General features: G+C 38.2%; 1 protein-coding gene across 1 annotated transcript in view; it reads left to right on the forward strand.

The window, feature by feature from the left end:
• The window catches only part of LOC150091222 (neuroglian-like), a 447266-nt gene that overhangs the window by 164475 nt on the left and 269720 nt on the right, over positions 1–13071 (forward strand). The window contains exon 5 of the mRNA XM_090374775.1: positions 10990–11150. Coding sequence (XP_090230901.1) covers positions 10990–11150 — 161 coding nt within the window. The remainder of the gene's footprint in view (positions 1–10989; positions 11151–13071) is intronic.

The raw sequence follows: 13071 nt of genomic DNA on the forward strand, positions 1-13071 counted from the left end.
GAAGGTGTAATGAGAGTGGGAGTAATCAACAGACGAGAAGATTCTGAAGAGTGTGATAGGAGTCTCCACATCAGGATGGAATGAGTGAGCAAGTGTGAATGTTTTATTATGGGTGATTTCAATTTGCACCAACTTATATGTCTGTAAAAACAGTTACATTGAGAGGAAAAAAAAAAAAAAAAAAAAAAAAAGAAATATTCATAATTGAAAAAAAAAAAAAAAATTAATAATAAATAAATAAATAAAATAATAATAATAAAATAAAATTGAATAAATACATTTAAATAGAGGGAGAAAAAAATTATTTTACAAATTTTTTGGTCAGTTGCTGTGCAGAAACAAGACATCAGCAGTTTCCAGGTTCAGCTATATTCTTCTTGCTGGATTAGAAATGCAGATGCAGAAAACCCTTTTACTTGTTACACTGCTGGTAGGGATGGAAATAATTAAATATCTCCCTTTCTGCAACAGAAGGGAGGAATGTAGTTGAGAAAGACCAGATGAAGCTGTATAATGGTGTTTAAAGTTTTAAGGAAATTTTTAATGATGTTCTTCTTTCAGTTTTGTACTGGAAGTTTCTTTGTTAGTGTTGATTCAATTTCTAATTCTGCAGCACTTGCTTTATACGGCATTAGCTACTAATGCACTCTGTAATAATAACATCATAATAAGGGATAATTCAGAATTAAAAAAGATGTCTGTTTTTTATACTTTTCATGTCTGACAATGTTGACAGTATTGAACCTTTGTACCTTTAAAAGGATGTATGCAGTTTATAAAGATATTTAACCCCAGGAGCTCACATCTGGTGAGTATGAGCTTGGCACACCCAAGGCCCTGAGTTGGATATCGTTATTCTTTTCTTCCTTGGTGATTCTCTCTCTCTCTCTCTCTCTCTCTCTCTCTCTCTCTCAGGGTAACTCAGAAATTTTTTTGGCTGGTGCAGCAAAAGCCTCAGGCTTCCTTGCACCATATGGCTAGTAATAATAATAATAATATTAGTAGTAGAGTAGTGCTATGTTTAATTCAATTTACACAGTAAAACTAATTTCATTACTTAGGAAAAGCACTAATAAAAACAAGTACTTCATGGTTAATACATTAATTTTTGGTAATATATTAAATTATTTACATTCAAGAACTGGAACTGCACCTGAGCATGAACTACATAATTACTGAAGACTCGACCCACATTGCAGGTAACTTGTGGGTACCCAACCCAATGCAGAACTCTATTGGACAGCATGTGTATAGCAAGGTGAAGAGGAAAGATCTTTGTATGGTGTGCATTTGGGATTTTACAGTAATAAGACTGTCCCTTTGAAACTACACATAAGAGACATATGGTGGAATTGGGAAAATACAGCAAAGTGTAAGAAACGGAGAGTATTTTTTATTAGTTCTCATTCATTCCTAGATGGTCTGAAGAGTGTTGCTTTATCTCTTTAGAGAGATCTTGTTAGTGTGAAGAGAAGATCAAATGGTGATCTAGGATAGCATCTAGGTATTTGTGTGTGGACACTAAAGGAAGTAATTTTCCTTGATATTTTATCACAGAAGGCCTGGAATAATTAAGTCTTCCCTTAAAGATCATCATTTTTGTTTTTATCACTTAAAGCTTATTTTATGTAGTACAGTTAGATAGTATGGAGAGAATGTTGTTTGCAGAAATTTATATATTCCTTCTGGAATTGCTGTGGACAAGAATGGATAAGTTATGGGTGTTATTGTTTGTATATTTGTCAGGTCATCATTGAGGAGAAGCTAATCACTTAGGACTAAGTTCTACAGGTCCCAAGAATAAACTCCTTAGAGCAGCTTTGAGTAATATGTCTGTATACACATTAATGTTTGGTTTGTATTGAGACAGATTGACTATTGAAGTACAAGGGCTGTTCTATAAAGAGTGATCATAATTTTTTTTCATAGCATACCTTTATTAATTATCCATATTTTGATGGTCCTTTCAAGTAGTTCTCATTTGATGAATTTTACTTAACTCCAGCATTTCTGCCATTATTCAAAAACATGGTGGAAGCCATTTTTTGACAGGAATTTGAAGCTATGTCTCCATCGAAGAAACAGAGAAACTTTTGTGTTACACAACATTGTAAGATGTTTTGCATTCAGAAATTACTAAATCAACTTTAGTAAACAAACTGCTTCACTGAAAGAGCATTGCTGTATCATGTTGGCATTTGTTTTCTATATTTAAAACTAGATGTAATATTGTGTTTCCACTGAAATAACGTTTATAATTTGTGGCAACATGTGGGACAAAGATGTTTTAATGGCAGCTGCTGCTTGTGTAGTAATTTTTATGAGTACATCACAACAATGAAACCACAAGTGTTGGGATTGTTCAAGTCTGCACAATAGAAATGCATAAAGTGGAAATGAATTACTAAGGGATTACTTATGTCGTAAATGAATTACGACAACCTCTTACTGGGAGAGCTTCAAAAACTTCGTGTGTATGTCTAACTCAGACATGCAGTTCTTACTTGGGAAGATTGAGCCGATAATACAAAGAGCAAACACAAACTTCAGGGAAGTCATCCCAAGAACGATTAATTAAGAATTGTACATGAACCACTTGGAAATAAAATGGGCACCAGCTCCAGATTTTTTCATATTATGGTATTTCCTGCATTCTCCGTAAAACTGGGTCACCAACTTTCTCATTTTTCTTTTTGCCTCTTTTTTTATTTTGACATCTTGTAGCTGTACATATGGCACTCCAGGCATAATTTTTTGCCTCCCTGCACTTATATTTCATTTCTTTTTGGTTCCAAAGACACAGATGCTGTTTGTATTTATCAATTAAATTAGTGCCATTCTCTGAAGTCCATTACAATGCCATGTTGATGAACTAATTACTTTTGCAACTAACTACTACATGCACAACCTTAATGTCTGTGATGACAACACTTGAAAGTCTCAATTGGTAACACTCCACACAGAAGAAACATTTGTTTATGTGGCTGTTTATAGAATCAATCTTTATTGTATGTAAGGACACAATACAATGCACCCATCATGGCATGCTGACAGGGGTTTCACATGGATAGTAATATAATAAAGTAGGACTACAAGATAAATAATGATAATGAAATATAACAAAATTAATAAATAAAATAAAATCCATGAATAGATGTCATGTGAACCAGTTCTCCAAACATCTAGATTCCAGGATTCGTGGTTCCCAGAATATAATGGCACTGATTGAGTTTTTTCAGAGTTCACATTTGGGAGAAAATCATGTGCTTTTGTTAGGATTCTTCTTTTGTACTGCTTGTCACAGGCAAACTGGTACAGATCAACATCCAGCTTTTGTATCACGTTAAATTTGTGTTGGAAGGAACCTTTCAGACGTGCAGTCTCACGTGGATTGAGCACAACTGTGGTTTTGCTCTCAGTGCAGGAGGAGGAACTCTCCAATGGATCACGTCCCAGATGTTGGAGGTAGAGATCTTTCCTGTGAGCATCTTCCCAGTGATAGTTAAGCATCTCTGTTCCATCTTCACTGGCAATCGTTCCAGCTGTGGCCATTGCTGTAGTTCTCTGCTGTGGAGATACTTAGACTTCTATGTGGCCCATTTAAGTAACCAAAACTTGGCTGCATATAGTAGTTTTAGTGTAGTTTTGGCCACAAAACCCCAAATTTCTGCTCCATAGAGGATGCGTTGGAAGATGATGGTCTGGATGTACCTCTTGGTAGTGACATACAGAAGGTGCTGTTTTTGCCATCCAGCAATTTCGGCTCATTTAAAAGTGCTGACATTCAAGTTGGTAGTTTCAGCTTTGCGTTGAAGATCACCCCAAGGTCACGACTGTTTTGCTACACTTTTGATGACCCCCTTCATCCATAGGCTGAATGGCTGTGAGTTTGAGCTTTAGTGAAAAGACTATGCAAGCAGACTTGTCTGGATTCAGACCAAAGAATGTGAGGTAGTTTCCTAATTGTGTAAGGCTGTTGTTAATTGCATATTCTATATCTTGCATGTTACCTGAAGGCTTTTTTGGAGTTAACATCTTTAAATCGTCTGTATACACTATCATTTTGTTCCTATTGTTTACTAAAGGGGCAATGATGGCGGTAAACAGGAGACCTGATAAAACGCCCCCTTATGGCACCCCTATATTGATGTTTCTTTGATAGGCCTGGCCACCCACAGTTAGAGTTATGGACCTGTTGGTTGGTAGTGACATCGGGAACTTTAAGAGTTCACCTTCAATGTTATAGAAGGATTGAAGATGTTTTAAGAGTGCCGAAATGCTGACACTGTCAAAAGCTGCTTCCAAGTCCAGATAGGTTCCACTACTTCAGATCTTTCTTCAAATGCAGTGATGGTTGGTTGTCATTTGGAGGTTACTGACTGTTGATCTGTCAGGCAGTGCATAATGTATCTGACAAGGTTTCTGAGGTAGAATGTGACTAGTCAGTGTTGTTGAGTATTGTTTTCTCTAGCAGTTTGAGGAGACATGAGGACCGAGAGATTGGCCTTAAGTTCTTTGCCGTATTCGGGGTATTGACCTTTGGCATCGGCCTTATGGTGTAGAAGTTCCAATTAGATGGGAAGAATTCTCCATGCAGTATAACCTTGACTATTAAGAGTAGTGGGTTAATAATGAACGGGCTCCAACACTTAATCATGAACTGAGGGAATTCGTCCACTCCCATAGCATTCGTAGCAGGCATGTTGTTGATTGCAGTAATAAGCTGATGGTTAGCGATTACTGTATTAAAGAGCATATCCCTTTTGTATCCCCCATCATTGGGCATACGAATCACTGCATCAGGAACAGAGCCATTTCCGTCAAACCTTGTGATAAAGTTCATCCACACCTCAGGATCAGTGTGTTCTGGAAACTCATTACGTACCGAGAATGGGGAAGAATTCCTTTTACAGATGTAGCATCCATATGCTATTTAATTGCCATTGATTTAAGGTGATTGAAGTTTGCCCTTGCTCTAGAATATGTTACCTTATCTGGTACTAGGCCTGAATTTTCCCATCTCTTGTGGAGCAACTGTTTCAGTTTAAAGCTTTCGTTGAGTGCAGGTGTCCACCAGCCTCTAGACTATTTTGAGATAGTAATTTTCCTAGAGGCTGCATATTTTGAGATTGAGGCAATCCAATGTCAAGAATTTAAATCCAAGTTCTGCATTGCAAGTCTCCAATTTTGGTCTCATGATGAATTTGGTGTGTACTTTCTGGTTAACATCGAAGTCAGGTGCTGGTAGGTGAAGAAGGATCACTGTGGGTACATGATTGGAGTCGAATGCTGTTTCTGGCGTGTCATCAATGGTACATGGTTTTGAGGCAAACACAAGATCCAACAAGTTCTCCCTCTCATGGGGAAGTCAACAATTTGGTGCATACTGATTGCAGCAAAACTGTTTAGCATTCGCACTTGGAGGTTGGACAGTTGAGGGGGAGATTAAGGTCTCAGCATATCAGGTGGACAGCTGATGGGTGGAAGCCTTGGATAAGCCAGTTGGATATCAGTGCATGTGCTATTGAATACATATGTTATTAAGAGACCTTTTGAAGCAAGTAGAACTACTGCCAGTATGCTTTTCCACCTTTACTTGAGGAGTCTTACAGAAAAGTGCTACCCCCCCACCCCTTCTGTTGACCCTGGATTGTATTACAGTGGTGTAGCCTGCAGTCATGTAGCATGTGAAAGTTTCCTCTTCTTCTAACCATGTTTCTGTGAGGTAAATTACATCATTGCTCCGTGATAGTAGTAGCAGCTGTTCCAGTGTTTCCAGCTTATTGCGTATACTACATGCATTTTGATAAAATAACTTCAGGATAGTAAGCCGTGGGATTTTTTCAGTACCTCCTGTCTAGCTGGAAGGTTTCATGCCATTTGTGAGGGTTTTTGTGCTGTAATGCAAACAGGGATTAGTGACCCATGGTCGCTACTCGTCATTTGGATGCACTCAGTCGCAGCACGTTGTTGGTTCATTCACATGGGCACAATGCTTGATGTTTCATAAGTTAAATTGATGAGGCATTTAGTTGACAGTCTCTTGGCTTGTCTGGCTCTTCAGAAGAGTAGGATTATCAGAGTACGGCCTAATCAGTGTTCTGAAGGGCCAACTCGAAGGCTGTTTCAGAATTGTAAACTGGTTTGTATCACGAACGATTTTGAATGAAGTGTATGTTGGTCTCCTTGATGATAGTTGATGTACAGCGACCACTAAGTTTAAGTCCTCCTCAATTATAGTTGCCACCTGTTCAGATGTTGTGCTAGGTGCAAGCCGTGAAACAAATAAATTTCTACGCCTGCACTTTACACTATACATGTCTGGTTTACTCACTGCCTGTAATCTAGACCGAGAAGCAGTTCCTGTCACATAATTCTTTCCATGTTTTCTCTCCTGCTGAATTATCTAGATGGTTATTGATTTCTGACTAGCTGGTCCCTTGGTGAGATGCTGATGGAAGAGGCACCATTAGGTGAGGTTTCTCTTACAATTTCAGCCCAGGAAGGTGGTGTTACTTAGAATTACGAATAGCTATCGTGCCATCTGGTGCGCAACGCCAGTAGCAGAATTCTCATATCCACTAGCTTCTTTAGGAACAGGCAGGCTGCAGGTTCTAGTAACACAATTCATGTGTGTGTGTGTGTGTGTGTGTGTGTGTTTTTTTTTTTCGGGTTTGTTTGTTTGTTTGTTTGTTTCGGGATTTATTGGGCGCATCGGCAACTATATTTTTTTTTTTTCGGGTAGTTGTTGGCGCATTGGCTTCTGTGGCCATAATGCACCTCCCAAGGTTTTTGCAGTACTGTGTTGCATTACTTTGATCCAAGCCCAAGGCGGGATTCGAACCTGCGACCTTTGGGTTGCCAGGCAGACACTTTACCCACTTGGCTAGCCCGGTCAGCTCGTGTGTGTCATTGGAGAGGACTGACTTCTCATGGTTATTCTGGACTGCAGGGTGGCATTGTGCATTATCATTGGTTGTTTCATTTTTTTCTGTATTTTTCGTTCTATCAGGGCATAGTTGCAATACTTGATGCTCGATAGGAGTTTTTCTGAATAATGCCTCCAACTGATCATTAAAAATCAAGATTAGGTGATCACGCATGATTGGTAGGAGGTTGTCGATTTGAGTACTGGTTATCATCTAAATATTTGTTCCCAGTTTTCCACATTCTCCTGTAGCACACGCAGCCATCACAGCTAAATTGGCCCGAGGATCGTAATTAAATATGTAGAGCTGTATATTGTCTCATCTGATTGGGTTGCACTCTCAGCTTGTTCCCCAGGATCACGAAGGGGAGGAATAGGGGACTGCTTGTAATCTGGGGGAAGCAATCGGCAGCCAGTATTTGTCTGGTTGTCTTTCTGTGTTCTGCTGATATGAGACATTGCATTGTCCATGCATTCCTGAGATTCAGTACGGTTATCATTTACTGTAGGATGGTTGGTGAATTGGCTGCTTGTACATTTATCCTGTGGTTTTACCGGGCTAACTTCAGTCTCCTTCTGCCTAGGAGACTTCCTTAATTGTCATTTGCGATCTGCACTGGTAGCTTTTCTACACTGCAAACATTCCCAACGAGCCTTCTCAACAGAGAAAAGGTGTTTTAAATCTGCCACATAGTGGCAGATTTGGTGTGACTGTTTATATGTGTTTCATATTTTCTTTTGGTCTTTGCTGCTCTAAACAGAAACTTGTAACAAACGCAGACTTTTGTTTATTGCAACATCAACATAATGCAACACAGAAACTTACAGCAACAAATACAAACTTTTAATTTGCAACCATGTTGCTGTTGCTATAATTTGCCCCGTGTTTCTTCAGTGGAGACAACACGGCTTGAGAATTGCCTTCGATGTCCTTACAACTTCTTCTGGTGCTTTTGTAGACAGGTGAGCAGGAGCAATAGTGCGTAGTACAAGCTTCTTGATTAGACCGGGGTTAGAGCCCATGACCACCAAATATGGAGGATGTGGAAAGGTCAGGGAATGACCACTGCATATCCCCGAAGCAATATGGCCTTAGTTGCTAATGCTCCTAAAAACCAAATAACAAACAAACAAACAACTTTTTCTGACAACTGGAAACATTTTCCTTGCAGCACTTTCTTTAATTTTGGAAATGAGGAATGCATTTGAGATTAATGCTGGCTAAGTACTTGATGATAGTATGAGCAGTGTGGTCTCACATTGCCATGATGCGGCATCCACCCACTTATGTTCGGTTGGGGTCATTTTTGCGCCTCCGTAGCCAGGTGGGCAGGAGCAGTAGTGCGTAGCACATGCTTCTTGATTAGACCAGGGTTCGAGCCCGTGACCACCAAATACGGGGAATGACCACTGCAATATGTCCTTAGTTGCTAATGCTCCTAAATAACAAAACAAACAAACAATCTTGGGATCATTTGCAATGAATGTGATCCCGCAGAGTGTAGAGTACAGTTCTGTAGTAAGATCCTGTAACTCGTAGGACATGGCGCAACATGCTGGTAAATCATTCCTTGAATGTCTAAACAAGAACTGTTTAGACATTCATATTAATACTGTTTGACCATAATGTTTCCAGCAGAAGCTACAACTTTTGTTGCTTTTATCTATGTTGATGTAGATTTCCAAACAGAGCTTTGTAGCTTACTCTCTGGGTTGAAATGATGAAGCTCTGTCTTATCTGCTGTTATCACTGGCACCTCCATAGCCAGGTGGGCAAGAGCAGCAGTGCGTGGCACACGCTTCTTGATTAGACCGGGGCTCGAACCCGTGACCACCAAATACGGAAGATGCTGAAAGGTCAGGGAATGACCACCACATATCCCCAGAGCAATATGGCCTTAGTTGCTAATGCTCCTAAAACCAAAATAACAATAACAAAAAAGCTGTTATCACCTTGTGCAGAACCCACCATCTTTAGTAACCCTCCATTGCAGCTCCTGGTAAACTTCCATGCGAACTTGCTGTTGCTCACTTGTGAGTAGTCTTAGAACCCAGCTTGTACAACACGTCATATCAAATGGTCATGGAGAATACTGTGTGCTTCCTACTGATATTCTCAACATCTCTGTCAATTGCCTTACTTATATGACAATTTTCTTTCATGATTAGGGAAGCAGCATTTATGCTTTCTGTGGTGACAGCAGTGGTTAGAGCTCCAGGACTGCAGATTTTTGTGATTGAATCATGGCCATTTTTAAACATTCTAAACCACCTGTGAGCTGTGATGTCTGGAAGCATAGATTCACCATAAGCCCCTTTTAACATTTCATATGCTTCGTTTAACATTTCATATGCTGATGTTTTCTTGAGATGGAAATAAAATTTGAGAGCAGCACGCTGTTCCTCATGTGTCACTTCCTTTGTTACATAGGCAAAACATGGTGTGACCTTGTCACACCATGTGCACAAGTCAACTGCACAGTTGCTATAAGATGTAGCTTGTTTGTTATTTGGTTTTTAGGAGCATTAGCAACTAAGGCCATATTGCTCCTGGAATACCCTGACCTTTCTGTATTTTGTGGTGACGGGCTCGAACCTCGGTCTAATCAAGAAGCATGTGCTATCCACCGCTGCTCCTTCCCACCTGGCTATGGAGGCGCAAGATGCAGCTTGGTTTGAACTTAAATTCTGCAGCTCATCTAGAAATAGCAAGCAGTACAGTTCAGAAAAAATGTATGGTCATTCTTTATTGAACAGCCCTCGTAGTTCCTTATGAGAAGGTAAACTGAGAACAATTTACTATTCTAAGATAACAAAGGACACCCCTCCCACCATAGTAAGTTTAATGCACTTTTGAGGTCTATAAATATTAGTATTTTTAAATGTAGATTCATCTATAAGCTTTCTCATTTCGAACTCTTCTTTCCATATTCTTCTCATTATTTAAACTTGTCCAAAGATCCCTTCTGCCTACTCTTACTTACTTCACAAATTCTATCTCCTCCTTTCTCTGATGTTTACAATGGAAAGAAAGTGTCACGACCATCGCTAACATGCTAAAAACTACTTTTTTTGCCTCTGACACTGTTAACCACAAAAGTTAACATGGTGTGGTTTATGTTGACGTATCTTTAGATTTTGAAGTAGTTTGCCCACTGATGCTCCTTTTAAAAACCTCAGTGGAGTAAGTGATAACTTGCTCTGCTTTATACAGGATGTCTTTCAATCCCTTTGGTTACAGTTGAATGATTCTTTGTTTCTTAGAAATTGTCTGCTAGAATTCCACAAGATATCATGTTTTTAGTCCTCTTCTCTGCCTCAACCTCTACCCTTTTTCAGGGTATCACGAGTTGATGTTAATCTAGATTTTTATATCTCCGCCTCACTTGAAAAGGCACACCAAAACAGTTCATATATTAATGAAGCTATTACTGTGTTTATAAATTATTTTAGGCTTTTTGGCTCACATACTAACCCAGACAACCATGCCCTATCTCGTTAAAGTAAATCTCTCTCTCTCATCTTTGTTGAGACTCAGCCTGTAAAATTGGATCTTGCCTACAGAGATCTTGGGGCTCAATTTATTCTGATCTGCTTTTTCACTCTCACACTAACTCTTAAAATTCCATCTATAATGCCCGAAAGGCAGCTTATGAAATAAAAAATCTATTCTGTGTCATTTAACAGCACTGGGAACATAGGTATGGTTAAGATGTTTCAGAATTTCATCAGTGAAAAGCAGGTGGCACATGTGCTGATGGCACTCATCAGTGCGCATGCCATTCAAATCATTCTAAAAATTGCTAAATTTTCAACTTTGATAATTAAAACTTGAAGTATTTTCATATGTTATTGTAATAATTATGTAAATTAATAATTATTTTTCTTAATAAAGCAGTGGAATTATAAAATGGAAAACTTATGTTTATCCTTTGATATACTTAACTATTGTGATAAATGAACTGATGATGGGTAAAGAACCTCTGTTGAGGATCTTTACCCATCATCAGAATTCATTTGCGAGCCCACAACTTTTTTCCTCCCTCTCCTTTTCTTTTTAGTTCTCGTATGACTGTAGATCCTGAAGGAGATCTTCATTTTTCTAATGTGACCACTGGAGACTCATTGGATGAGGCTATGTATGCCTGTAGTGCAACATCACTATTTAGAAATGAATATAAACTTGGAAATAAAGTAATTTTGAAAGTGAACCCCCCTGGTAGTAAGTTGTACTATTTTTTATTCTATTATTGATATTCTCTGTAATAAACCGACATAGCAATATGATTTTTTTTTTACTTGTTGGATATTAACTGTTATTATTAATTATTACAATAAAAACAAAGATAATTGTGCAGAACATGATATCCATGATATTTGTTTTGACGTTTTGATTATAAATTTTAAGGAAATTATTTTCTTTTTAATTATGTGATAAGTAGAGTGGGCCCTTAATTGGTTCCTTAAAAGTGTGACAGATAAGGAAACAACAGATACATAGCAAATAGAATTAAAATTAATTTAAAAAGTCCAACTTGAGCATTAAACACATTTTTCAGATAAGACCAATAAAAACTAGACCAATGTTTAGCAACAATTGTGGTTTAATTCAGGAGTTGAGGGATTCTGCAAGGCTTTTGGGAAAGAAATTTTTATGAGTGTGGCTTGCACTTATAGTTAGAAGGAATTTGTTTTATAGAAATGGGATACATTTGAACCAAGGTTTTACCAGTATCACTGTGGATACCTTAAGGGTGACGGGGATATTGCTAGTTGTGGGGAACAGTGGTAATATAGATACACATTTATCTGATGATTTGGATCAGAGTAACATTTGCACATCTGGAAAGTTTTTGTTTGTTGCCAAAATGGCTAACAGTGTAAGATGTCCTGAGGGTAGTGACATTTCCAATTAGCAAGAAGCTAAAGGCTGCCCTACACACTTAAATCAACTTGCGATTTAACACTGTTGTCCCAGTTAGGGCATGCATACTCTGAAGCAATTAAGTGACCTTGTCAGTCAGGCAAGAACTTAAATTGCATAACAAGTAAATTTTTGATATATTGATCTATATTAAATATTGATATATTGCTAGTATCAATATATGATTTTTGATTATCATATGATTGATATATTGATTTTATTTTTATAATTTTTTTCTAAAGGGATGACCAATTCATTCTTTCTAAAGGGATAATCAAGGCAGGATTCTTTGAGCAATGGTGATAAAATCTCACTGTGAGTGAAAAAAGGAAGCATGAAAATATCAAACCCTGTCTGATATTTTCGTGCTTCCATTTTCACGCTTGCAGTAAAAGAACCTCACATTGGTAATTCCTTTAAAGACCTCGGATAGAATTTAAACTTCAGAGGTGTAATCCAGCCATGCTGAAGATGTCAACTGGCACTGATTAGAAGCAGAGATGGGAAAAAAAAAAGAAAATAAAAAGAAAATTGATATATATGGATCACATGATAATGGAAAATCATACGTTGATATATGGAAACTTTATTATGCTGTTTAAGTTCTTGACCAATGGACAAGGTAACTTAACGCTTCAGGGTAAGTGCACTCTAATTAATAAAAGTGTTAATCGCAAATTTCAACTCTTGGTTTGAGTGTGTAGGGCAGCCTTAATGCTAAGGAAGTAAGCTTAAATAACTTAAAGGGGGTGTGTCAGGGTAGTAAACTATACAAGAACTTGTCTTAACTGTGTATGCAATGTAGTGCCGTCAGTAAAATGAGTGAATTCAAACTCCTGGTTAGGACAACTAACGCTTGCATAATGGGGCTAATGGAAATGAGGTGCCATTCTGAAATAGGTGATGAGTTTCATTATGGTATATATATATATATATATATATATACATACACACGTATATATATGGGCGCCTCCGTAGCCAGATGGGAAGGAGCAGCAGTGCGTAGCACACGCTTCTTGATTAGACCGGGGTTCGAACCCGTCACCACCAAATACGGAGGATGCAGAAAGGCCAAGGGAATGACCACCGCATATTCCCGGAGCAATATGGCCTTAGTTGCTAATGCTCCTAAAAACCAAATAACAAACAAACAAAACGTGTGTGTATATATATATGTATTTAGAAAGGTAGGGAAGATAGAGAAATGGTGGAAGAGTTA

The sequence above is a fragment of the Mastigoproctus giganteus genome, chromosome 1 (genome assembly GCF_048544385.1).
Source record: "Mastigoproctus giganteus isolate SK-2022 chromosome 1, ASM4854438v1, whole genome shotgun sequence".
In the NCBI taxonomy this organism is placed as follows: domain Eukaryota; kingdom Metazoa; phylum Arthropoda; class Arachnida; order Uropygi; family Thelyphonidae; genus Mastigoproctus; species Mastigoproctus giganteus.